Source organism: Dermacentor albipictus, chromosome 1 (genome assembly GCF_038994185.2).
Source record: "Dermacentor albipictus isolate Rhodes 1998 colony chromosome 1, USDA_Dalb.pri_finalv2, whole genome shotgun sequence".
Lineage (NCBI taxonomy): Eukaryota > Metazoa > Arthropoda > Arachnida > Ixodida > Ixodidae > Dermacentor > Dermacentor albipictus.
In genome coordinates, this window is record NC_091821.1 from 168,679,235 (window position 1) to 168,706,836 (window position 27,602).

The 27,602-nt window shown below is 44.8% G+C and overlaps 2 protein-coding genes across 2 annotated transcripts in view; one reads left to right on the forward strand and one right to left on the reverse strand.

The window, feature by feature from the left end:
• The window catches only part of LOC135905766 (nose resistant to fluoxetine protein 6-like), a 43,496-nt gene extending 36,065 nt beyond the window's left edge, over positions 1-7,431 (reverse strand). The window contains exon 1 of the mRNA XM_065436821.1: positions 6,454-7,431. Coding sequence (XP_065292893.1) covers positions 6,454-6,733 — 280 coding nt within the window. The 5' untranslated portion in view covers positions 6,734-7,431. The remainder of the gene's footprint in view (positions 1-6,453) is intronic.
• Positions 7,432-8,412: 981 nt separating this feature from the next.
• The window catches only part of LOC139060018 (uncharacterized), a 38,383-nt gene continuing 19,193 nt past the window's right edge, over positions 8,413-27,602 (forward strand). The window contains exon 1 of the mRNA XM_070538726.1: positions 8,413-8,952. Coding sequence (XP_070394827.1) covers positions 8,431-8,952 — 522 coding nt within the window. The 5' untranslated portion in view covers positions 8,413-8,430. The remainder of the gene's footprint in view (positions 8,953-27,602) is intronic.

Here is a 27,602-nt window from a genome sequence, read left to right on the forward strand (position 1 = left end):
TGGCTCCTTGACGGTCTGTGTGTCAGCGCCCACAAGGATAGTCTAATATTGCTCATTCTTATTCTTGCTTTTTATTTCTTTGTTCTCACCCATCTTTTCGTATTTAATTTACATTACCCCAGTACAGGGCGAAGCCAACCTGAGATATCCTCTGATTAACGTTAACGTCTTTCCTTCACTTTTATTTCACTACTTATCTCTCTCTTTCTCTCTTTATACAAAATATTCTAATACAGAGTTTCTGAGTGAAGTTGTTTGATCGTAAATGTCTGCAGTGAGAGACAGAAGCGAAGGAAAAACAATGGCATTAACAGGACTTACATCCAGTTTTCTATTCTACACAGGGGATATGGGTTATGAGTTGAAGATAAATAAAAAAAAACAGAAAACACCTTGGGTATCACTTGGACCAGCAGTGCACATCTAAACTCCAGTCGCTCACTGAGGTATGTCGACTTCAGAACTGTTGTTGAATGCACGTATCACTTTCTAGGCATGTGGGCATGTGGCCGCGGTCCAAGTACTTCTGTCACTGCGAATGACCTTGCAGGTGATCTAACATGGCGCGGAGAAAATGGCACTGGTCACCATATAGCGGGGAGAGATGCAGAGGGGTTATTAGATAGACCGCTCACACCCGCACCTGTCGCACGAGAGTGTATCACTCATCCCTAGTAGGAACGCATCACTTTTTTGTGAACGCCACACCCAGCCACAAGCGACGCGATGATGTCGCATTGCAGCAGGATAGGCCTTGTGGTAGCTGGAATTTCAGGGAAGGGTCGACAATTCCCAGGCGGCAATGCTAGAGACGGGGGGAGTTCCTTGTCAGCTCGAGTAGCGGTATCAGCTAGTGATCTCAGTTCTTTTGCAGCGTCCGTTCTAGACACCGGTATCCTAACTGCCTGGGCATGTGTTGTGGGCGGACATAGCGCTACCGTCAGCGAGGTCATTGCCAACGATGTCGCTATGACCCAACAACCACTGAAAAACGATGTTATAGCCCTTTTCGAAAGCAGGATGGTGAGCCTCCCGGATCTCGGACAAAAACTGGTCGTACGTTCCATGGCGTAGACTTAAAAATTAAATTATGGGGTTTCACGTGCCAAAACCACTTTCTGATTATGAGGCACGCCGTAGTGGAGGACTCCGGAAATTTTGACCACCTGGGATTCTTTAACGTGCACCTAAATCTAAGTACACGGTTGTTTTCGCATTTCGCCCCCATCGAAATGCGGCCGCCGTGGCCGGGATTCGGTCCCGCGACCTCGTGCTCGGCAGCCTAACACCATAGCCACTGAGCAACCATGGCCGGTTGGCGTAGACTTGACAGAAGCCGTTGAAGGGCTGGCTTGGAATCGCAAAAGGGACCCCATTTCCTAGGTGGTTCTTCAATGACGTAATTAATCGTGTTAAAGCGAACAAGCTCCGTCGCCATCGAGGTCGTTATGTGGGGCACTATGAACTTGATCATTACTAATGGCACCAAGATAACAGCCCCCGATCAGCTCGCAGACGAAATGGAGCAGTCGGTATAAATGTCCAAGCAATCGCTATGCTCAGTCTATGTGCAATGAACGTGGGCGTAAAATATAGTGCTTGGCTCCGTGGTAAGGTATAAACTTAGCTGCCGCTTCAAAGGCATCGCTAATGATTGTGAGGGTGGAGTGTGAATGAGCATACAAGCAGAAGCGACTGAAATTTGAGCAAGACTGAATGGATTCATTATAAACGATGCGCACAGAAAACGAGTACGCACGCAAAGAACGCAGTGGTAGCTGGAACGAGGCGACAAGGCCGCAGTTCTTCGCTTGTGTCCTCGTTCCCTTCACGTGTCGTTTATAATCAAGCAAAAGCCTGCCATCTAGATAGGAACAAGTCCAGCGAAAAACCCGAATAATTACCAGAATGCAGTTTCCGGTGCATGATGCAGACTGCAGAAATTGAAAACGTGACGCCGTTGAGCTCTCACATATTTGTTTTAGACATATATTTGGAGAGGGAGAAAGAGAGAAAGATGGACAAAGGAGAAACATGGAAGTTAATCGCGATCGAGCGTGGTTGTCGCTCATGGACGGGGAGAGGCAAGACAGATTTGATGCACTCGCGAGGCTCACGGGAAAGGCATCGCATGCGGCCACTCAACTCGACTGACTTCGGAAAACATGACAGCAGTCGTGGTGGCCCGAGTCTTTACCTGCAAGAAAGCTAATCCACCCAGCTGACTTTAAGCGATTCGAAAAATAGCCTGTTATCTTCTAACGGAGCGCAGTCGCGCAGAAAGCTTTTTAAGGTGTCCTTGCCACCACCGGTGTTAGATTAAACGCTGTGTTTGATTTTAAATCAATGAGGTCAACAAAGCCAATGGGTGTCAGTTACATTAATGTTGATGTCATTTAAATTTAACGACACAGAATAACACCAAGTAGTCGGCGGATCGGTCGACTGGTGAGAAGCGACGGTGAGTGGCACCAGGCGAGTTCTATAGCCGGAAATTTGTAGCACAAGCAAGCTTGCTAAGGTGCGATGCTGCGTTCGTTCTTGAACACGAAAGTGATACAGAGCCTCCTTCGTGGGCTGTGCAGTGCAGGAAGCTTCATTTGATGCCACAATGGACTATACTAACCACTGAAGGACGTTATGTCCTTTCTTGATTGCGCGGTGGTGTCTTTATCGCGCCTTCAACCCCACTTGTTTACAGGCCCACGACAAATATACTCGTAGATTCTTGGGCAGCGCACATACAGACGAAACACGAGAAGGAAGACGGGACAAACGCTGGCTGTCTGTCTGGTTATCCGCTTACAAATATAGCTCACAGAAGACATTCTAGGGATTTATTTGAAGGTTGATTGGTTGTTCCTCAGTGAAATAGCGCGACTGAGACTGTTGGATCGGCCATAAATCGGGTGGTGCAAGGGTTTTAAATAATAATAATAATTAGGAGTAAAATAAATTAAGAGTAGATTATTAACTGGAAGTTGTGCAATTAAAAGTTATCTGATATAGGTATTACGTCTGTAGTAACCAATAAAATTAAATTTGAATACAAAAACGAAAAAAGATCACCGACGATTACCATACCCCCTAATGCGAAATTTGAGCGCAGCTGTACACGTTTTTCATTTCGCGATATATTGTCTGCCGCGGACAATCTATGCCGTGCGGCATGCTGCAAACGGAGCGAAGTGTGGCGCGACTGCCACGCTAATCGGGAGATCGCGAGTGGCAGCGCGTGGGTGACGCGTGGGCGCGATTCACAGCAGTTGCCGTAGACCGACCTCCTCTAATGCCGCGCTTTGTTTGCATATATGGTATCGGTGGCATCACCGGTGAACAGACGACGCGCGCTACTCTCGCGCCATCTCGTAGCGATCGTCGCCGCAGAACACGTCCTGCGCAGCGCCACGATTTTGTTGTCACGCTTTCGTAAAGCCCCTTAAACTTCGTAAAGTACTGCCACGCTTTGAAGAATGCCGCCTCCTCCTCACGCGCTCTGGCCGAGGCTGATGCCGCGTTGCTATTGGCCTAATAGCATCACATGGGCCCTCGCGCCGTGAATCAGCGCCATTTTTGCTCGAGAAGCGTCTACGGAGTGGCGAGGAGCGCATGTTGGCGTCGTTGCTACGCTCGAGCAGTGTAGGTGGGACCACGGTCGAGGAGAGAGCGTGAAAGAGAGGAGAAACGAGGAGGAGTGAAGGCGGAGGAGGAGAGTGTCACTATTTTACGAAGTTTAAGGGGCTTTAACGCTTTCGCCCTATTCTCCTTCTCCGCTTTCCGCCTCATCGTCCCGCTGCACCCTCCTCTTCTTTCCTCCTCACGCTCTCTTCGCTATCGCCGTATTTCATCTTCCGCTGCGATTTGCATTTGCTCTTTCATCCTTCGCGGTGCTCGTTCGCTCGGTTACGCCTATGAGCTGCGCTCTAATAAGAAAAGGAATATTTCAGCATGAAATCTTGTTTGCCTCGTACGGAAAATTTCAGAGAGCATCTCAGACGCTCTGATGGCTAAAACCCAGTTCGGTTTTAGGAACCTTTATTCAAGTAATGCTTTAATAAATGTTCTTATAAAAATATTTTCCTTTGAATGGTAAAACGGTGACACGCTAAAAAGAAATATTCTAGTGATTCATTCTTATTGCAAAAATGGCACAAAGGTGATATGGCCAGACCAGACCTCTGAAGATAAATGTTGAGTGGGGGGACTTGACAACGTATAGTCACGAATGGCAGGATATAGCGCAGTAATTAGCTGCATCCTATTTTCTTATTAACAAATAAATAGCTCCAGGGAGGGCCGCGAGCTCGGAACACGTCGATGCTGTAACGTGATAAGTTTTGTACTTGCTGTCGATTGACGTTCACTCATTAACAAGAACAAGTGGGGAGCTTGTCAGAGAGTTAACGCTTAGCGTTGATGTGAATTCGGTCATGGCAGGAGGGGGGGTACAATAGGTTTGGGCGGATAAGATAGTTACATACGTAATACATCCCAACGCTGTGTTAGAAATATGTAGATACGGGACTGAAATTGACTCCGTGGCTATGTTATAAAGGACCATTGCTGATGATCACTGTACATGTGTTTCTACCATATTCCTTTTGCATCACACCTCGGTGGAGGTACTAGGTACCGTGTTTCAATTAAAGATTAAAGAACGATAATTTAACTGGCGGAAAATAAATTTCGGGCAACGTCAGGTAAGGACTCCAAGAATACTCTCATACAGCCGAATTCACAAAGCTTTTCGCAGGTAGGAATCGTACTTTTGTTGTTATCAGCCGTTCGTCCAAATGGGAGGCTGTACTAAGCAGCCCCGATGTCGAAGCACAGCTATGGGCTGTACCGCGACGCAGCAGAGAGGCTCGGCCTGTCTGTACTGACGTGGGAGCGGCCCCCTACGTGCTGACGCGCTTTCCGAAAGACCCGAATAAAGTTTTACCATACCATACTCGTAGCTTCCAGTGAACGCATTTTGTAGCTCTCATGTGTGTTGCGCATGGTCTGGTTATACATTTTTCTGTTCATTCTGTTCACGCCATGGCGCCTATCATTGTACCTACCGACTTGCTTCTTCTAAACATCCTTTTTTATTTTTCTATGATATTTTCTTCTCTCTGCACTCGCATTTTCTCCCACCTAGGGTTTTCTGAGCCTTGAAGGTCCGGGTTTGAGGCCGAGCGTGTTTCCTCCCATAGCACTTCTAACGGACAACACCTGATTCGTAAAGCACCGGCTGTACCGCGAAGTCTACGCGTCTGCAAAAATGGACCCGAAAAGTACACGGGTAGCACGAAACCACAAAAAAGTAGGAACAAAGATATCTTCGGCATTACGAAGTCGCGGACAGACATGTTTGCAACAAGTAGAAGATGCAGCAACGTAATTCGTATTTTTTACTGTACTCTCTCTCTCTCTCTCTCTCCTGCACGCACACGCGAGTGCTCACGCACGCATCTACAAAGCTGGGGCTCAATTCACAGCTCTTTTTGATTCCTAAGAACTTCTTAGGAACTTCTTAGGAAGTCGTATGAACTGGACCGCAACGATGACGTTATAGCAGCGATGGGAGGCCGACCAGAGCTGCTGCCGGCCATCAACTTAAAAAAGAAAATGTGCAGATCACACGCACTGTGGGAATCGATGTAAGCGAAGCTTTCTGTGCTGTTTGCGTTCATTGACGGTATTTGATGGTGATATGGACGGCATACGACAGTCGTGGTGTGATGTTAAATGCTAATTTGCCTGCACCATTTGTGTTTGTCCGCGTAGTACACAGAACAAAGAGAGACGTTTCGTTCGTTCACTCATTCCTTTACTGAAGAGAGCCCAAATGAGCAATGCTTTCTGACGACTCCTTTTCTCCCTCCCGTGTAATGTTAGGTGAACCGCCACGAGCGCAGAGGGGCAAGGTTAATAATCCGTTTCCTGAATGTGTGGTTACGGTATCCGGTTGTACCAATTCACCTGCCTCTTTCCTCTCTACTTTCTCTCTCTCTCCAACATTCTCCTATACTACGAGGCGCGCAATGACAAACAGTTTGTAATCTGTAGAAGTAACAAAAAATATATTATCGAATAACGCTTCGTAAGCAGAAGGTACCTAGAAAAGCTGCTAAAATTGATGTGGTCTTAATATCACTGCAGTTACAGTAACAAACACCATAGCGAAATAATTACTGGTCCAGTACGAAATAATTAACCACGTACCGTTCCCACTATCCTCCCTCCTCCAGTAGCACGTTACAATTAAATCAGCAGGTTAATAGCTTCACTGAGCTCCTCACTTTGAACGCCAAGAAGAGCGGGATACTACAGCGTTTTAGAAACGCTGTAATATTCCTAGAGTGGCTCATGTAAAATGGCCTCTTGGCTTCTTAAGATGTTTAACAAATTCTAAAGATCTACTTTTTTTATCAGCGCAAAAATATCGTAATGCCAAAAGTAACTCACGTCTGAGAGCCCATGGTTCCACCCTCCGAATTGCGCCGATGAGTTTGAGGAGTCCGATGCTGCACGTCGACGAAACTTCAGCCGTCAACATTTTTCTCGTCACGTCGGGAGGTATTTTGTCCATTATGCTGGCAACGAACGCCTGCACCTTTTTCACGACACCATCGTCTGGTTGCGGTGTAGTAGTTGTGTTTCCTTCATCGTAGCACCAAATCGCCGGCACGCACACTATCAGCAAGCAAAGGAGCGACACCCATGGTAGCGCTTTTGCGGCGGCCATTCCGGCCCACGATCCACGATGTACGAAAGCCGATCTGTTTTGAAGCGGCGCCGGCGGCCTTATTGAAGAGACGAGCGAAAGTGTTGCGGACCACGAGTGGAAGCTGCAAATTAATCTCGGCTCGTTCCGCAGCCAGTTTGGGCAGCGCAGGTGCGCAGCCGTCGTTTGCGAAGTCGCTCTCACCGTGATGCGGCGCCGCGCGAAGCGACTCTACGTCTTCGCCCTCGCCCAATTTGGCCTCGGGGCAGTCTTGGCTGGTGTACGCTGTTCGTCTGTTCGAGCTACGCCGAGCAGCCAAGAGAGTGAAGTTCCCTCGGGGCTAACGTCACCCCGTGGCTTTGCCCGGCCAGTGACGCTCGCGCGCTCGTCACGCTGGTGGCGTCGCCGGACAAACGCGCGAGCTGGTTGCGAAACGCCACTTGCTGAAATAAACTTTGCTGGGAAAGGGAAGGAAAACAGTCGCCTGCATACGCAAACATTGTGGAAGGGGAATTGCTGCCGCCGCCAACCTGCTAAAGGGCACGCTTAGTGCCACAAGAACGAAAAAAGATGGAGAAGTAGCTGCCAAAGGGAACAGGAACCCGTTTCGGTATCGTTTCTGTTCGGAAAACATTACGAAATAAGTGAATCACTAATGAGCTGGAGGATGTAGAAGGCTAACAAAAATTATGGCGTATTTTCCAGTCGACTGGGACGCTTGCCAACGCGCTATAGTCTCTGGAACTACGATAAACGATCTTTGCTGAAATTTTCTATATGAATGTCGACCTGCGGTGACGATCGGCCGGTGAACAACCTACCGATGTTGGGTGAAGGATTTGCCATTGCGTTAATTTGGGCAGTTAGCTTGATTCTGGTATCCTTAACTAGTGCATAATATTATTGTCGCTGCCTCTGAATATTCAAAGTTAACTGCTTGTTTTCTCTTCTACATAACTCTAGAACTGTTTACGCGCTTATGGGTGCTGGTTTGTCTCGTGGCTAACACCTTTACCATTAAAGCCGTAAAGAATGCTACTGTGAATAACAAAAGGGGTCAAACTACAGTTGTGATGAGAGAAGCCGCAGCTTAAACCTGTGCGGTAATTCTGACTCACCTATTTCCGCGCAGAAATACCTTACATTAGAATTTCATAGCGATAACTATGAGAAGTAGTTTTCGTGTCGCCTGTCGCAGCTATGCGCACGTTTACTTGCCACAAAAAGTCCCGAAAAAAAAAGAAAGAAATGCTTACGTGTCCCGATCATCGATTTGATCACACCCCTGGAGGGTGAGGTCGGTAACTGTAGGTACCTTTTATGCACCCGTAAGAGTGTTAAAATATTGCTTTCCCTGCTTAATATAGAGAGTCCTGACCAGGCGAACATACAGCTAGTATTTCCCTCTTTCACCCTTCTTCCTTTACACACACATATATATATATATATATATATATATATATATATATATATATATATATATATATATATATATATAAACGAGAAGAAAGAAAGTTGCGAAGACATGGGATCGTTCCCCACCTGGGGCAAGGTGTCTTTTCATCCGTTTTCATTTCAATTAATTTATAATTTCTTTAATTCAATTATTAACTGCAAGTAATTTCCCCTGTGTTTCCCTTGCTTGGTGTCTTTGTTTCTTGGCTTCTTATGACATATATATATATATATGAGGGCACGGCATCTGGCCTGCGGACAGCATGGCTCACCCGCTGCTGCTGTTTGTGCAGGTTCTGCCGTGGATTTTGCATGCAACGCCCACCCCGGTATCAACGACCAACATCACCGTGATACAACCATTGATGCTTTGCGCGGGCCACGTTACAAGCAACAGCACATTCAAGGGATATCGACCACGAGGTGTGACGTCACCAGCAGCCGATCTACTTAAGGAACGACGCGACACCGACCAGATCAGAGGGCACGGCATCTGGCCTGCGGACAGCATGGCTCACCCGCTGCTGCTGTTTGTGCAGGTTCTGCCGTGGATTTTGCATGCAACGCCCACCCCGGTATCAACGACCAACATCACCGTGATACAACCATTGATGCTTTGCGCGGGCCACGTTACAAGCAACAGCACATTCAAGGGATATCGACCACGAGGTGTGACGTCACCAGCAGCCGATCTACTTAAGGAACGACGCGACACCGACCAGATCAGAGGGCACGGCATCTGGCCTGCGGACAGCATGGCTCACCCGCTGCTGCTGTTTGTGCAGGTTGGTTCCCCATCCACAGACTGCTGTTACCATAGTGACAATAGATTTTTAGTTGTCCTGCCGTGCCCTGGTAGGCTTCATTGCATTGCTATTGACTGTTGGTCCGTGCTGATGCTGTTGATGTCGGGAGACATAGAAGAAAACCCCGGGCCTAAGACAGCTGAACTGTTACAGACGATTATTGATAATCAAGCCGCGTCTGACTGCCGGTTGACTAATATCAGCAAGGATATTGGTCAACTTAATGAAAAGACTGATAGACTGACTGATTCCTTGGCAGTGATACAAGAATTGAACAAAAGAATTGAATATCTTGAGGTAACAGTTCAGCAACAGGCCAGGAAACTGACTGAATATGAAAACTATAGTCGTCGTAACAATCTGCTGGTTTTTGGTGTTTCTGAAAAAATCGGCGATTCAGAGACGGAGTTGAAGGCAGCTGTCATAGATAAAATTTTTCACGATACGCTGGGAGTTGAAGTAAAAACCGTCGAAAAAATTCATCGTATCGGGAAAAAGAACAAAGAACGACCTAGGCCAATTATTATGAAATTTTATGACAGCAGAGAAAAGCAACAAGTGCTAAAGAACTGCAATAAACTGAAAGGACAATCGGTTAGTGTAAGCAATGATTATGCAAAGGAAACGGTAGCGGTGCGAAGGAAGTTGTGGGAAAGTGCCTCTGCTGAAAGGGCGCAGGGCAAGAAAGTCTTTTTGATCGACGACAAGCTCAAAATAAATGACAAGTTATACACATGGGACAACGAGAAGAACGCACGCTCGCTCCTGAACTCCCGAGATAAGTTCAAGCAACGCACTAGAAAAGCAGGCAACTCGCATGATGGCTCTGACAGCTCGGATAATTCCGGCGAATCAATGCCTGAACTCACCCCGTCATAGCTACGAATCTTATCTTTGAATGCTCGTAGCCTTTTTAACAAAGTAACCGAATTAGAATATGTATTACTGACAGAAAGTCCACACGTACTCGTCGTAAGCGAAACATGGCTAAACAACGGTGTGCCTAGTCACTGTATGGTACCCCCAAATTACCAGATGTTCAGATGGGACAGGGATACTCGTGGTGGGGGTGTTGCAATCATTGTCAAAAGATCTATAGATGCAGTAACGGTCGAGTGCACTTTGCCTGAAACAGTTTGGTGCAAAATTACTTATGCGAGTGTTACTTACCTTGTTGGTGCAGTGTATAGGCCGCCTGCCACTTCACCAGAGTTTTTGGATGACCTTAATATGTTCTTATGCACTCACTTGAACCGTACCACCAGACTAATAATGACCGGAGATTTTAATTTGCCAAGCATCAACTGGGACAGACTGATACCTGGGAACGTTGAAATTTCTAGTTCCGAAGCACTGCTGCAAATAATGTTTTCGCACAATCTTAAACAAATCGTGGAAGAAGACACGAGGGTAACACTCGAATCCCGGTCACTTTTGGACTTGGTGTTTCTCTCGGGTAGAGTGGGTGACTATACTGTGTCTGTTAAAGACGGGATATCTGACCATAAAATGGTTTCTGTGCACATTCCGATCAGAACAAACACTCGTGGCCAACCCTTTGTACCTGTGCAATTTAAGGCTTATAGGCAGGCAGACGACACATCCATTCAAGATTTTCTAGAAATGTCATATAGTGAATTCGAACTTGCCTGCGATTGTGAACCAGTTGAAGATCTATGGCTACGTTTCAAGAATATCATAAAACATTGCGTTGACAGATTCATTCCAACTCGACAAAAGAAAATAAAACCCCGTAACCCTTGGATTAATCGACCTATTATACACATCAAGCGCAAGATAAAGAGGCTGCGCAGGAGAAAAGACAGCTCAGCTGAGGTATCGAAATTACGAAAGAGTTTAAAAACGGCTCTGATGGAATCAAAAGAGCAATTTTTTAATAAAAAACTATGTAGCTTCGTTAAAACGGCACCTCGGAAGTTTTGGCTTTACCTTAGTGGCAACAAAGAGGAAATAAATAGAATTCAAATTAGTGACAACATAGTAACAGAAAAAACAAAAATAGCAGATCATTTCAATAACTTTTTCCAGTCTGTTTTTTCTAAACCAAGCAATGACGACTTTGACGCGTACCCGCCTTCCTCCCTCTCATGTTCGATGGAAGACCTGGTCGTGACTCAGGCCGGCGTGTTTAATCAATTGTTACTTTTGGATTCTAAAAAGGCTAGCGGGCCGGATGGGATTCCAACCCAGTTTTTAAAGCGATACGCTGAGTGGATATCATTTTTCTTGACAATAATCTTTACAAAGTCCTTACGCACTAACTCGTTGCCACAAGATTGGCGGTGCGCAGTCGTAACACCTGTTTTTAAAAACGGCGACCGACTGCTCGCAAATAATTATCGCCCAATTTCCCTGACAAGTATCAGCTGTAAACTATTAGAACATATCATAAGTAAACATATACTAACTTTCCTCGAGGATAACGCGTTCTTTTATCAGTATCAGCACGGATTCCGAAGAGGGCTATCTACCATAACACAGCTCATAGAAACGATACATGATTTTAGTTCAGCCATAGATGCCCAAGAACAAATAGATGTCATTTGCGTAGATTTTGCAAAAGCATTTGACAAGGTTCCACACAGTAAATTACTTTTCAAGTTATACAGAGCAGGAATTAGCGAAACCATTCTTAAGTGGATTAAAGCCTATTTGAACAATCGCAGGCAGGTTGTGCATGTGGATGATTGTTTTTCTTCTACACTAGAAGTACTTTCTGGCGTTCCTCAAGGATCGGTTTTAGCTCCATTACTGTTCCTAATTTATATTAATGATATTAACGAGGTTACCGAATCTCCCGTAGAATTGAAGCTTTTTGCAGACGACTGTTTAATTTATTCTCGAATAACACAAGCTACCGACCAAATTAGAATAAACCGTGTCCTTCATTCCTTGCATCTCTGGTGCGAAAAATGGGACATGGAAATTAATTACACAAAATCAACTTTTACGCATATAACTAATAAGAAGACTGTGCAGCTATTTTCTTATAATATTGGAAAAAATAATCTAAAAAATGTTGATACCTTCAAGTATTTAGGTGTTACAATTGCACATAATCTGCAGTGGCATAAACATATTAATAATGTGTGCTCGACAGCTTCCCAAAAACTTTACTTTCTGCGGAAGAAATTGGAACATGCAACAAAAGATGTCAAGCTGATAGCTTACAAAACATTCATCCGCCCATCCTTGGAGTACGCTTGTGTTGTCTGGAGCCCGCACCAAAAAGTCCTAAAAAATAAACTGGAACGAATTCAAAGAATGGCCGCTCGTTTTATTTCGTCAAGATACAGAAGAAGGGATTCAGTGACGGAAATGCTGAAATCATGTGGGCTCGAGTCACTTGAAAATCGAAGGAAAAAATCAAGACTAAAGCTTTTATTTCAAATAATTCAAGGGCACTTTAAGATTAAATCAAATAGATATATTCAGCCTCCGGGAAAACGGAGCGCGAGAACAAACCACACACGATCCATCAAGCCTTACGAGTCACGTGTTGATGCTTTTCGTTTTTCTTTTTTTCCTGATGTGATCGAAATTTGGAATGGTTTGCCTGTTGAAGTTGTCGAGCAATCGGACGTGCACAAGTTGGAACGTTCTATCGACATCTTTTGTCAGGAGCACCCAACTTGATGATTATGATATATGAACTTTGTATGTTGTGCAAAATTGTACATTGTTGTACATTGTATTCCCTCCCTGTAACGACCCTCAAGCGAGGGTCAACAGTATCAATAAATAAATAAATAAATAAATAAATAAATAAATAAATAAATAAATAAATAAATAAATAAATAAATAAATAAATAAATAAATATATATATATATATATATATATATATATATATATATATATATATATATATATATATATATATATATAATAAAATATAGCAATGACAGGCAAAGAAAGAAGAATCAATACTGGCCCGCTGCTTTCGCTCCGCAACAGGGCTGGATGAGGTTAATGCAAGAATTCTGTACCAGTTATTTTCCTCTTCGTGAGAGCGCCCCATTGGCGGAATGCGAAGAGGAAAATAACTGGTACAGAATTCTTGCATTAACCTCATCCAGCCCTGTTGCGGAGCGAAAGCAGCGGGCCAGTATTGATTCTTCTTTCTTTGCCTCTCATTGCTAAATTTTATTATATATAAATAAATACATAGATAAATAAATATACAAATATATAGTATTTTATATATATATATATATATATATATATATATATATATATATATATATATATATATATATATATATATATATATATATATATATATATATATATATATACTGTATTCTGTAAGAATTCTGTACCAATTATTTTCCTCTTCGCATTCCGCCAATGGTTCGTGAGAGGCGCCCCGTCTACGCTCGTCTACCCGCCGTTTCGACGACGGGTTTCCGGACTGGTTCGATTTCTTGTAATTACTCCAACTTTAGTTCTAACGCGTGCGAGCACGCACAAACGCAGAAAAGGAGCTATTATAAAATGGAGCCTGTCACCCCCCCCCCCCCTCTGTCACTCATAGAGGGGGGGGGGGCAACCGATGAGCGGGGGAACACACGATTTACGGATGGGGCTTATAACGCCTCAAACCGATACAGAGCCAATGAGAGTCGCCGCAGTGATGCTGCGCCTACCAACTTCCGGTTAAGATGTATTTAGCGCTAACAGACACAACAGAATATATATATATATATATATATATATATATATATATATATATATATATATATATATATATATATATATATATATATATATATCATCAGAAGCCAACAAACAAGGACACCAAGCAAGGAAAACATAGGGGAAATTACTTGCATTTAATAATTGAATTAAAGAAATCATAAATAATGGAAATGAAAACGGATGAAAAAACACGTTGCCGCAGGTGGGGCACGATCCCACGTCTTCGCAACTTCCTTTCTTCTCGTATATATATATATATATATATATATATATATATATATATATATATATATATATATATATATTTATGTAGTGGAGAAATTGTTAGTAATTATACACTTAATTCAGCAGTACTCATTCTTTATTTAACGACAACCCGGGAGGAACAATCAAGGCTTCGTCAGGTGGGTGCTAACTTGGTATAATACGACTATACCCAGTGTTCAAAATTAAGCCTGATGGTTTTCATAAAGTTAGGCACTGGGAGGCCGGCGAAGACCACCTGTGCAGACAAGTTATGTGCCGAGGGGGACACAAAGTAAGATGATTATTATCGCTGTCAGCAGCCCAATTAATGAAAATTGAATAATTAAATTGTTGATGGCAGTAAGTGGGTATGCTTGTATTGGAAAATTAGAGCCAGTCATGTTTCTACACACAATCAGTCGGAAGAATTCTTCCAGCGTGTCTGCGCTCCGAGATACCCGACCGCAAATTTTATATGTCGTTCGCATGATTACGCATGCAAGGGAGTGAGGATCGGCGCAAAGCTCCCCCCTGATGTGACGCGACTGTTGCGCGCGGCGTTCAGTCTGGCAACAGTGCGCAGGCATTGGCAAAGATGATAACTAATCCCTTACCCATCTTGACTGCGTGGCTACGTGGCCTGCGCTTCTGTGGTTATGACGTCACGCGCGTCGGAGGTGCCGCCGCGGCTGCAGCAGCGGTTGCGGCCGATGCATGGCAGGCGCGGTGACAGCGGCGGCTCACGCCGGAGGAACGAGCGGAGAGGCGTCTGGGGGGAAGGAGAAACGCGAATGCAGCCAGTGACGGTGGAACCGCGGAAAAGAGGAGAATTTTTATGCGGCCTAAATGGATTCGCTGGTAATCCATCCCCATATGAATGTTGCCGCGCCACAATTCTTTTTTTGCGTTTGTTCTTTTTAATGTTTCTGTACGGTTTACACACCACCTAATAGTCAATTTCTGTTTTTCTAAGGATAAGATTTTTGTAAGAGGTTGGCACTGCGGCTACTCCTTGTCGCACTGCAAACAAAAAAGTGAAATCATAAAAAAAATCACTTGCTACAGCCCGAGAGTCCGAAATGCAGAGTTCGGTACGCAATTCAGTATGCACGGAAGAGAGTACAATAAATCCCACCCTGTTTCCGTAAGCAACTTCCCGTTCTCTTTGCCCTTCGTGTCACAGATCGGCTCGGACGACGCCGCAATACCGCCATCACTGCGATTGAACACTGCACGCGACGCATGATAAGAAGAATAGGAAGTGAAATGCATGTTTAAAAATATGGACCCGCAGCTTAGCCGAAAACGAACATTTGAAGTTCATGCTTAACAATGAACACAGGCAGTAACACAGGCAGCCAATCAACTTGCACAGACAGTTAAAGTAACCAGCACATCAATGCCAACAGAGCAGAAAAGCATTTCTTGAAAAAAAAAAGAGAAAGAAAGATGGTGGGTTGAAGGATGATCATGCCGGTCAGATCATCCCCGGCTATCCATTTATGTATACGGCGTGTTCCTGCTACCACTGTCAAAAAATTTCATAAGTATCAGATTCAGGAAAAGTTATAATTTTTACTCTCAAAGCTACATAGCAGAGGTGGACATAGTTTGCGCGATAATCTCCATTATAAGCTATAATAAACAAAGTCGCAGTAATTGACTTTTTCAATTCATGACATTAGGGGGCTTGTTGTAATCGCAGAATTGAAGTCATGCACTGCTCGAAGCATGAGTTTTGGCTAGAAGCTCTTCGCCTTGCATTGGTTTCAATGAATGCGGACTCAAAATTTGAACTGATATGAACAGTTAATATTTATTTGTACTGCATTTTAATACCCCGACTCTTGGTGTACATTTGGTATCATATTTTTTTTTCATTTCATTTGATTTATTGAACCCTCAGGGCCAAAGGCATTAAAGAGGGGAGTGGTTACAAAACAAAAATGCATAAATAGATACAATGCATATTGCAGAACAAGTATTATCATCCTCCTGTTACACAATGTTAGCTAGTACAGAACGAAAATGCTGGTTATCAATTATGTCGACGATATCCGCGGGAAGGTGGTTCCATTCACGTGATGTACGAGGCAAGAAAGACTGAAATGTAGTTTTAGTGTTGCGTGTTTCAATGCCAACTTTGTGACGATGATCAATGCGATTTGACACGTATCTGGGGGACGAAATGAGGGAATCGCGTAGCATGGGGTGATGGTATAGTTTATGAAAAAGGCTCAAACGAATTGTCTGCCGGCGGGATGCTAAAAGAGGTAAAGAAAGATTAGCTTTTATGCTTGTTACACTTGCGGTATGGCTAAAGTTGGACAGGATAAAACGAGCAGCGTTATTTTGAACTAGCTCAAGCAAAGTTATCAGTTTTTCATGATGCGGATCCCATATCGCGGCGGCATATTCCAGATAAGAACGTATTCGTGTTCTAAAAAGCAATAATTTAAAAGAAGATGGAGTTTTGGAAAAGTTACGGCGCACGTAGCCCAACATGCAGTTAGCTTTGTTAGTAACGTATTCAATATGGCGCTTCCAATTAAAGTCAGCAGAAATATGAACACCCAGGTATTTAGATGAAGTAACCGCTTCTAATGCAACGTTATTTAGGTAGTACACAGGCGGAGAGTTGGCGCTTTTTGATATTCGCATAATTTTGCACTTATTATTATTAAGTTCGATAAGCCATTCATTACTCCTAAGAGAAATGTTAGAGAGGTCACGCTGAAGAATGTTAGCATCGTTGCGGGATTTTATTTCGCGGAAAACAACACAGTCGTCAGCAAACAAAAGAATGTTAGATGATACAATGGAAGAGAGATCATTGATGTAAATAAGAAATAAAAGGGGTCCAAGCACTGACCCCTGTGGCACGCCCGAGTATACTTCGCTGAAACGTGAGTTAAAATTATTAGCGTAAACGAACTGCGATTGGTTAAGAAGAAAGTATTCACTCCATTTGAGAACATTGTAGTCGATATTCAGTTGGGTTAGCTTTAAAAATAATAAGCGGTGACATACCTTGTCGAATGCTTTCGAGTAATCTAGGAAAATGCAGTCAGCTTCAGATGCGCGATCTAAAATATGGTGAAGTTTGATAGTGAAGCTGGCAAGTTGTGTTTAGCAAGAAAATGACCTACGAAAGCCATGCTGTGTGGGTGTAAAAAATGAATTAGACTCGAGAAAGTTCACAAGGTTAGTGAAGATGACATGTTCTAATAGTTTTCAACAAGTACTAGTGAGCGAGATGGGGCGATAACTTATAGAGAATGTTCTATTTCCTGATTTGAATAATGGAACCACCTTCCCGACTTTCCATTGTGTTGGCAGAATGTAACTATCAAAAGTCTGCTGAAATATCTGTTAGTATTAAGGAACTGTAGACAATTGTATTTTTTTAAAAAATTAGCAAGAATGCAGTCAAAACCGGGCGATGAATAAAATTTTAGGGCATCAATAAGTTTAGCGACGCCAGAGGAATCGATGAAAATTTGAGGCATAGTTGGGAAATTATACCGGAGTGGAACGGGATGTTTGGTGTTTGATGTGTGCGAGAAGTTCAGAGCAAAGGTTTCGTTAAGTTCTGATGCTCATAAATGAGCCGGAATAGGGTCACCTGACGCGTCAGTTAAGTTAATAGATTCTTCGGTATGCGGGTTGACGACGCGCCAAATTTTGAGATGTTGGTAGATAGCATCGATGGTAAAGCGTTTGAAAGGAAGTTATCTTTTGCTTGTTTAAGCGCAGCTATATACGCATCAGCGGCAGCCTTGTATGCGTCCCAGTGTGGGTTACAGTGTGATAGCCTGGTTGTACGATATCGGCACTTTTTTTCTGTTAGAATAGTTTGAAACAAGGAACTCTGGCTTTACCATCGCGCGGAATATGAATGGGTCTCGACGAAATAAAGAAGACTTGAAGGAGAAAAGAAAGCGATCGAAATGCTCACGAAGGGCGTCCTACAATGCGGGATAAGCTATAGCTCATAACGGCGGTCCTTGCGTAACGCACGAAAGTAGGAAAGGAAGGGCAGAGACGAGTAAAAAGCGCCAACTTCTAACAGATCTCTATTTGCGGACGAGCATAATATATATGCGCGGCAAACAGGAAAACACGCAGAAAAGGGGGGGGTATGCAGGACCAGCACATCATTGATAAGTCAAATCACTTTCGTGCGCTACGCAAACATCGCCGTTATGAACCACGACACATCTTCCTTCTCATTTTATTCCCGTTAGCCCTTTCCCCAGCACAGGGTAGCCAGCCGGTATTTACACTGGCTAACCTCCCTGTCTTTCCTTCCCTTTTGTCTCTCTCTCGCCCAAGCCTCTACCCTAATTAGCTATAGCTTGTCATGGCGCTCTTTGGCCATACCTGGCCCTTGCGCCATAAAACACTACACATCATCAATTAGCTATAGCTACTTTGAATGCTCACACTCGAGCAAAGTATCTACGCAGCTGCATGTTTTTCTTGATGGTGTCTGATAAAACAACATAGATACAGAGAGAGTTTCCTTGCAACCAGTCAGAAGTCGTCGATCCCCCCCCCCCCCCCTCCCGACATCACCACAAAGTAGCTTCAATATTTCTGCTCTGACTATCGTCTTGTATCGAATTGCGTCTGACTATCGTCCATTGCAACCGTGCGCGCTTGTTAAGAAAGCCACACCATTAAACACTACGAGAAACACTCCAAGAGGCGACTGCGGCTTTTTGCGCCGCGACAAAGGGCACCTGGCATTTGTCCAAGCTGGCTCTGAGCAGCCAGCGCCGTCAATGCAAGTAATCGCGCGCACGCGAACGCACAAACAAGACAAGAAAATGGCGAAACAAAATGGCGCTTTCTTCCAGTCTGCGTGCATATCTCTTGGCGTTGGCGGTCTTCGCCGCGACCTTCACGCGTTTAAGCGAAGAAATACGGAGGCACGCACGCTGGCATCATCATTTAGCTTGTATATGGTTTCGATAACCCGTGCTAGCGCAACGCTGAGCTATCTGTGCGTGGAGTGGTTTGATCGACGACACCTTTTATAATATAGTTGTGGTGCTTCTCTATCAAGTCACACAGCGTATGTACGTTTCGCACTGCTCATGTTTTCTTTCCGGTTTATGTACTAGATGTCTAAGGTATCTAGGCCAACATTCGCTAGAACTTCGATTCCTTAAAGGGCCCCTCACCAGGTCTGGCAATTTTGAGCTGACAAGCGCAGAGCATACATTGCGCGATGACGATCGTGGCTACAAAGTATTTCATCGCTACGCGCCACGGAAAGACCTGAAATTTCAAACTGAACGCCGTTTTCCCTTCTTGCCGCCACCCCGCTCCAAGCCGGAGGATGGCGTACACGTGCTAGTGCGCCTACGTACACGAGCTTGTGCTTTGACGTCGCTCGGGGTGACACGTGACTTCGACAATTAATCAAGACAACACCTGTTATTTGTGTAATATGTTACTAGCATAGAGGAAATGAAGCTTAGAAAAATAATAAAACACAAAGTGAATGTCTGCGTGTTTTTGTTTTACTTTGCACCGCAGCACGAGAGGTGTACTTCTGTTTCGTCTGCTTGTTCCCACGTCGTGAAGTCGCGAGCGCAGACACCGAGACTATGTCATTTTCTACCGTGTTCAAGCGCGGGATCATGCTCTGTGATCTGCTTGTGTCTACCTCAGTATTCGTGTAGCACAGGCTTATACCGCTAGTCAGGTGCCCACGTGCACAGAGCGCAAAATCGTGTACTGCGCGAAACGAAACAGTCGCAACAGCAATTTCGCTTGCGGGGGTTAGACGGGGCGAGTGGAGAGAGTGTCTAGCTTGTCAGTGGAGCCCGCGCCTCCTGAAATCATGGGTTCGCGGCACTGAAAGATTTCTACCTTGGCTATTAATGAGCCTATTTGAAAAATTTTTGCGGCAGAACGCTCCCTAGAGGACGCGTAACCACTTCCAGTGTATAACCGAAATTTGCTATGGGACCTGGTGAGGGACCCTTTAAGGGGATTTCTTCAATGACTGTTTTCGGTGCGCCGTCCACTCGTGAAAGAGATCTCTGTGACGATGACAATCGGGGATGGCAATTAAGTAAGAGTGGGTCTACAAATACAGGCTCTGATTTGGCATGCATGGACATGGCGCTGTACTATAAGGAACGAACGAAGTGGAGAAAACCTGAAGAAAAAAACACGCTTGGCCACCTGTGGGTCTCCCTCTCATTCGTCATGCGTCTAAAGCTGCACGGATTTATTGTTTTTGTCTTTGCAGGGACACCAACTAGTCAAATTAAACTTGTTTAGCTGGCTTGCATGGTCGAAACGAGTACGGCCTGACGTCGGTAGTAGTGAGAAGCGGTAATGTGTCTTTCGATTAGTGGCGTTTCGTCGCAGTCACCCGACATCTCGCCGCAGAAATGCAGCAGATCGTGACCGTTTGCTACTTTATCCAAATGGAAAGCGCGCAGCCAATGCAGGACAGGACACATTACCACTAAAGTCATCCACTTGTTTTTGCTGCTTTTCTGTTCTTATCACCACCGGCTATATACAACAATGGCTTAGTGGCAGGGTGTCTGCCAAATATGCAGGAATTGCCAGGTTTAAACGCGAGCCTTTCTAGCGGCGCTTCCCACCGAAAGCACATGAAGTACCAGAACGCGAAGCATCACTTTCACGAGATCGATTTTTAGAGGCGGGGACACAGCAAGAGAGATTACCTACTGGCGATCGCACTTAACTCTACCATATCAATCTGCGTTGGCAAATCAGTTCTGCTGAAATCCAGAAGGTGCAGGATGGTCCACAAGGGCTGTTGGCGTTCAGCTTGTTTTTTTCTGTCTGGTATAAATAAAACCATGCGAAGACATAGACAATGAAGCCAAGTAAAGCATATAGGGGAAATTAATTGTTAATTTATTTGAAGTGTCGAAATAAGGTAAGACATGGCCCGTGTAATGTGGAAGATGTGGGTTCCTTTTCCACTTGCGGCAAGTTAGTTCACTTTCACTTTCCGTTTGCCCTATTTCTAAATTTCAGTCAACTACAACAAATAATTGTCCCTATAAATTCCTCTTGCTTCATTGTCTGTTTCTTCGTAGCCTTCTGACTAACAAAAAATCGAGCCCCTTGCATCAGTTTATTTGTTAGTTAGAGTACCCCCCCCCCCCACCCCGCATTTTGTCAGCTATTGCTGTCCCCCTCCGACATATCCACCACGGAGATACTTAATCTGACTCTGGTAGGACGTCATGTAAATGAAAGGCAGACCATAAAGCGGCCTGGCGGCCATGCAACTGGCGCCGCGAAGAAACGACGAATGACCAAATACCGGTGGTGAACTGGTTGTGGCACCAGCCGTGGTTGCTTAGTTGCTACGGTGTTGCGCTGCTAAGCACGAGATCGCGAGATCAAATCCTGGTCACGGCGGCCGCATTTCAATGGGGGCAAAATGCAAAATACACCCGTGGTGCTTAGAGCTAGGTGCACGTTAAAGAACCTCAGGTAGGCGAAATTAATCCGGAGTCCCTCACTACGGCGTGCCTCACAATCAGATCGTGGTTTTGGCACGTCATCTTCATCTTCATCATCAGCCTGGTTGCGCCCACTGCAGGGCAAAGGCCTCTCCCATGCTTCTCCAACAACCCCGGTCATGTACTAATTGTGGCCATGCCGTGCCTGCAAACTTCTTAATCTCATCCGCCCACCGAACTTTCTGCCGCCCCCTGCTACGCTTCCCTTCTCTTGGGATCCAGTCCGTAACCCTTAATGACCATCGGTTATCTTCCCTCCTCATTACATGTCCTGCCCATGCCCATTTCTTTTTCTTGATTTCAACTAAGATGTCATTAACTCGCGTTTGTTCCCTCACCCAATCTGCTCTTTTCTTATCCCTTAACGTTACACCTATCATTCTTCTTTCCATAGCTCGTTGTGTCGTCCTCAATTTGAGTAGAACCCATAATTAAAATAAGAGAAGAGCTGGTTGTGGCCAATGAGCAGCAGTGAGTATTTCTCACCAGCGAAAATGTAGTTGTACTAGAGGGTAGGCTGCAAGTGCTGTAAACGCTTTTCACGACACTGAGTTCAAGAAAGAAAAAGAAAAGACAAAGTGTATAGTGCACTTGATATCTCAGTTTCCCCGATATCTTGCTTCATACACAATTACATCAGTCAGCAGAGGTGAGTAAAATTGGTCAAGACGCCCATGCAGCCGGAGCTGCTTGTTTCTCGCAACGGACGACAGCGTTTTACGGCTTCTTATAATTCCGATCACTTCTTAAAGATCGACGGCTGACGTGTTAGTTCTCAAGGTAACATTTTTTCACCAACTAGAAAATAAAAAAAAGTTCAACAGAGACACTTGAGACTGCTTACGTGTGAGATTGCGAAAGCATTATAGGTCTATTTGGTGAAACGCTTTTTTTTTTCTGCGCGTTCGTTGTCTGCGCAAGCTCTCGCCGGCGTTTTAAGCGCGCCTCGCGATGCGGTAAGGCAAAATAAAAACGCGCCAAGCGTCTCAACGAGCTCGCTTGCCCGCAAGAAGTTCACTATTAGAAGGACCTCTCAGGCGGCCTTCAATCGGACATTAATGTTGTTGTTTTTTATTCTATGTACTCATGTTATACACTCACGACGTGGCGCCACCTACAACCCATTGGCTGCGCCGCCACCTGCCCAACGACATACGCACTAGGCCACACGTTTAGTCAATCAAAACTGTGGAGCTGCCGTGGTTATCGGAGAAGCCTGCTCGTCTCGCATCCCGGAGGCTAGGATTCGACTCCTACACAAACCGAAATTTACCTAATATTCTTTTCAAAGGGCATTAGTTTACTTTGTTTACAGGAACCTCCCTGAGAAATTTGACGTGAATCCGGGTGATTGTTGACGTGTTCTTATTCTTTCCCCTCGGCCATTTTTGGCAACATCATTCGGTCACGCCGCTGACTAAGCGCCGGATTTTCGCGTGATGGATCATATAATGCTTTCGCATTAAAACGTGAGGTAAGGTGGCCTGGCTAATAACACACACGCACGCGCGCGCGCACGCACACAAACACACACACACACGCACACGCACACACACACACGCACGCGCACACTCGCACAAGGCACAGCGCCCCGAAGGCTTAACAAAAGGGAGAGAGAACATGAGACACAAAATTCCTGCTAAGGTAAGACCTTGAGTCGTCCCCAACCGTTCTGCATGCAGCATTTAGGAGTGCAACAGCCATAGCAACGAGGTAATGCATTGACATTTGCATGAGCCGAGAATGGCCTGTAATATTATCCGCGATAATTTTACGTGGTCAGAAAGCGGCGCTCGTCGCTGGGCGTCACACGAGGAGGGGAGCATTCTTCTGTTTTAGCGCGGGTGCTGTTTTTCGTACACGGCTATCTTGTGCTGAGAAATTGCTCTTTATGAAGGTGGGAGTAAAAAAAAAAGTTAGGAGTACGGAATCGAAGAGTTAACTTACTTTATGGAGCTCTTACATATACAGTGCTGAAATAAATTTTTGTCGCCGGTAAGTCTGCCCGTGCGAAGTGAGCGCAACAAGTCGTTATACATATATATAGGGGTGAAGTTCTCGTTAGCACTGATGAACAGGTAATATTTAGTACATGAGAGAAGTAGGATCACAGCGGGCTAATTCAGTGACGCACCGCCCGGCGCGGCAGTTCAATTACGACCATAGAGTGGCCTCAGTCACATAACTTTGTCACAAATGAAGGCGAACATTTTTCTAACCCTTCGTCTCACGAGGAAACAACATGCGTCGGAGAGCAGGGGTGTTGCAATCTGCCGGGCCGACGTAACATAATAAACGTTGCCGGCAGGTTTTCCGCCTGAGCACCACTTATCAATCGAGGTAGAGCCTGAAACCGGCCACAACGCATACAGGGCGAGGATGGACTTGAAGCGTGGTGCAATACGATGAGCAACATTCATACCACGTCGCCGCGCTATAGCTCTCCCACGGTGAGGAATTTGAGGGGCTGAAACACCTACCTTTTAAATATTCAGTGTCCTTGAGGGGATAAATTGTCCCTTGCGCTTGTGTACGAGGGCGTTTTACGTTTGAGTTCCTCTACTGACTCTTTCAATTCGATATCAGGTTCAGGAAACTCTAACAAAATATTGGCATTGTCACCAAGAGGTTGACAGCGCAAACACGATGATTACGCGCCAAGTCCTGTCTTGCATCGCCACGGTGGAGTTTACGCTGACCCTGTGCAGATGCGATAGAGGAGGGTGGCTTCGGTCCTGCGTAATGCTTTAGTCACACAATGGATCGGTGCGGTAGGTACTTCAACCAACGAAAATGGGCAAGAAGAAAGCAGCAGGTTACGCCTCCGTTGTTTCTGAGCCGTGCAACACGCAGGAATGATAGACGTATGGCATACTGTGCAAAAGAATCCCGACGAAGAACGGTCGGATTCGAGGAACTACTTTATAGTACACGACCTCGGCTAAGAAAACAGTCGGGGACATATATTTGTCTCTTTGTATCTGACTTGGCTATCACTTTACGGTATAGGTACTACATGTAGCTGCTTGTGGCTTGGCGCGAACGCAACTGTAATCTGTGTTGTCCTTGGTAAGTGTAGCTGCAGTGAACGCAGGTAAATGGAACAAGGAACACGGTATCACGCCGATTCACTCAAATGTTCCACTGAACGTTTTGTGACGCATCGTTTACAGGGTGTTTCAACTAACTTTACCCAGAGTTTAAAAATATGCTGATGCACTCTAAGACGACGCGACCAAGTGCATGTTGCTCACTTTTGTAGGTAGTGTGTCACGTTTTTTTATTTTGCCCAATTAAATAATTAGTCTCTGTTAATTAACCAACTTCTGAAGCAACGAAGTTAGTAATTAATCTCAATGAGAAAGTTGCAGAGGAGTTTGCAATACCTCCGGACCAACAGTTTTTGTCATTCTATCTATTAAGTATTAGTGTTTTTCAGCTTACTGCGGATGCCCGCGAAATACAAAAAAAAAAAACACCACATGACATGCCCGCTTGCGCGTCGGGATTGCACTGCTCCCAAGAGTTCCGCGCACAAAGAAACATAGCATTTAGCCGGGTGTGCTGCCGCTGCGTCTGCTTATCGCTATCATGCATGAATCGCCGCGAGGGAAGCATATCGCTGGCGTAAATCGCACAGCCAACGCCTTCGTCACTGCCCTGTCGCCTTTAAGCGGCAGCACACCCTGCTAGATGCTATGTTCATTTGTACACGGACACTTTGGGAGCGCTGCAATCACGGCGCACAAGGGGGTATGTCACGTGGCACTTTTTTGTATCTTGGGGGCATCCGCAGTAACTGGAAAAACACTAATACTTAATAGATAGAAAGTTAGAAACTGTCTAATCGGACGTTTTGCACAGTGACCTACAACTTCAGAATTGATTTTTTTTTGCCTAACTTCACTGGTTCAAAAGTTGGTCAATTAATCTTGACTAATAATCTAATTAAGTAACACACAACAATAGCGTGACCCACTACATACAAAATTGAGCAACATGCATTTGGTCGCGTCGTCTTAGAGGGAATCGGCATATTTTTAAACTCCGGCTAAAGTTAGCTGAAACACCGTGTATAAAGTAAGGCAAAAAGAAGGGGAAAGGAAGGAAGTTATAAGTAATAAAGAACAACAAAATGCTTTCGGTTCAAAAGCCAGTAATCGCATTGTATTGGTAGACCACTTTGATATCGATTGCAAATGCAAACCCTATGTGCTGGTTATATTGTCTTCTTCCCATTCACAATATCCGTACCTTTTTCATTGTATCTCACCGCACGATAGCAGCATCGAACATGCCCTGGCTTAACGACTCTAGGGGCCTTCCTTCTAATTTTTCTGGCATAACCGCCTTCGTCAGCTTTAATGTACATAACTTTCTGCGCCTAAAAAAACTAGGGCACTGCTTAATATAAAATGAGAGAGAAAACAAAACGGCCGAAAATTGACTTGGCTGGTCAGTCCCCAGAACCTGGTTACACTGCTTACATACAGGATGTCGCACACTTCTGATGAGCGTGACGTACTGATAATCCCTTTCTAGCGCTACGAAAGCGTACTGCTGCTTGCTCTATTTCAGTAGCTTACTGATGAAGTTAATTCATTTCGCAAGTGAAATCGAGGTGAGCTGATGTAAGCTTTTGTTACCCTCGTACTTGTTAATCGACAGGCTCATGGTGTTTAGTGTCCTAAATTGCTCCGCGGGGGCTATGAATTCAAGAAAATGCGACCACCGCGCCAGGAAGTCGAACCCACAAGCTTTGGGTGCTGCAGCAGCACCAGAACCCGATGGTCAGCGAACCACCAGGGCGGATATAATTAAGAATCGCCCTACAGGATTTATTGCTTCATTCTTTGCGAAGATACCGCCATTTTTAATCCAGACTTAAAGTTCGACACGCCATGACACTAGTAAAGTGTGCATCAGTTGCAAGCGTCCAATAAAATGACTTTGTACGAAAACATTTCAACGAAAGTTTCACCGCTGCAGCAATTGTGCAACTGCGGTCTTGCTTATTTAATAGTGAGAGATATAGAAACGGCATTGCACATGAAGAATACCTTCTGGCCTTGGCATAATTTCTTCTAGTGAACCGCTGTGGAGTAGGTCGAAAAAATGCGGAGAGAATAAATCAGCGGTAAATGTCCCAGAGGTTTACCTTCGTATGTGTAAAAAAATATGATTGAGCACACCACGTGAGAACAAGGTGGCATACTTAATCAGCTCAATTGTTAAGTGACAGACAACGCTGCATAATTTGTATAAACGCTGATGTCCGCTGCAGTAGCAAACCTTTTCTTTTTAGTTTGTTGCCGATATGGTTGTATGAAAATGAATGCTGCTGTTTGAAGTGACAGGCTGTTCAGTTTAATTCAACATAGCATGCAGCACTTTTCAGCAACGCGCATTTCTGTTCCGTGGCGGACATGTGACTCGTGACATTCAATTGTGCTCTTTACCACCTTAAATTGTGCCAGTGTTCGGTATTCTTACATATACTCGTAAACGACAATTACATCACATTGTAAACTTAAGCAAAGAATAAACCTTGCCGCTTCAGGACACATTTGCCCCAGCACAAGATTGCCTCAAATACTCAAATATACAACGAACTTCATGAAGTTAAACTGACGTAATCAGTGCTGTGGTTCGGGCGCAAAATTAAACAAGGGGATTTGTCAATTCCCGGTTTTCTTATAAGCAACAATTTTCTTCCAATGAAAGCAGCTTTGAAGGAATCGTTTTTAGCAGATTTAGTGTTTCTCGTTCATGCTCCTTGAACATTTTCATTTCCCCACAACACCAGACGTCGAAAGTGACCTTTGCTTCGTCACCTGGTGACTAAATGTGAATCATTTTTGGCCGCGATTTTGCAACGACGGTGTCATTATGGCGAGACCACAGCTGGAACATTCGCAGCATATAACGTAGCGCAGTTAAAATTTTTCCTTTTCTCAGCACGACTGCTTAAGACCATATCCAAGCTTTAATCGCCGCGTTCGTCTTCCGTTCAGTCTTCTCTGTGTGCTAGAATGAGTCAAGGTAAATGCGGAGTGATTGCTTTCACGCAGGGTAAACAAGGGCCACTGCCAGACGCACGTTGCCCGACCCTCTAGGTCGGCGGAGCGGAATTA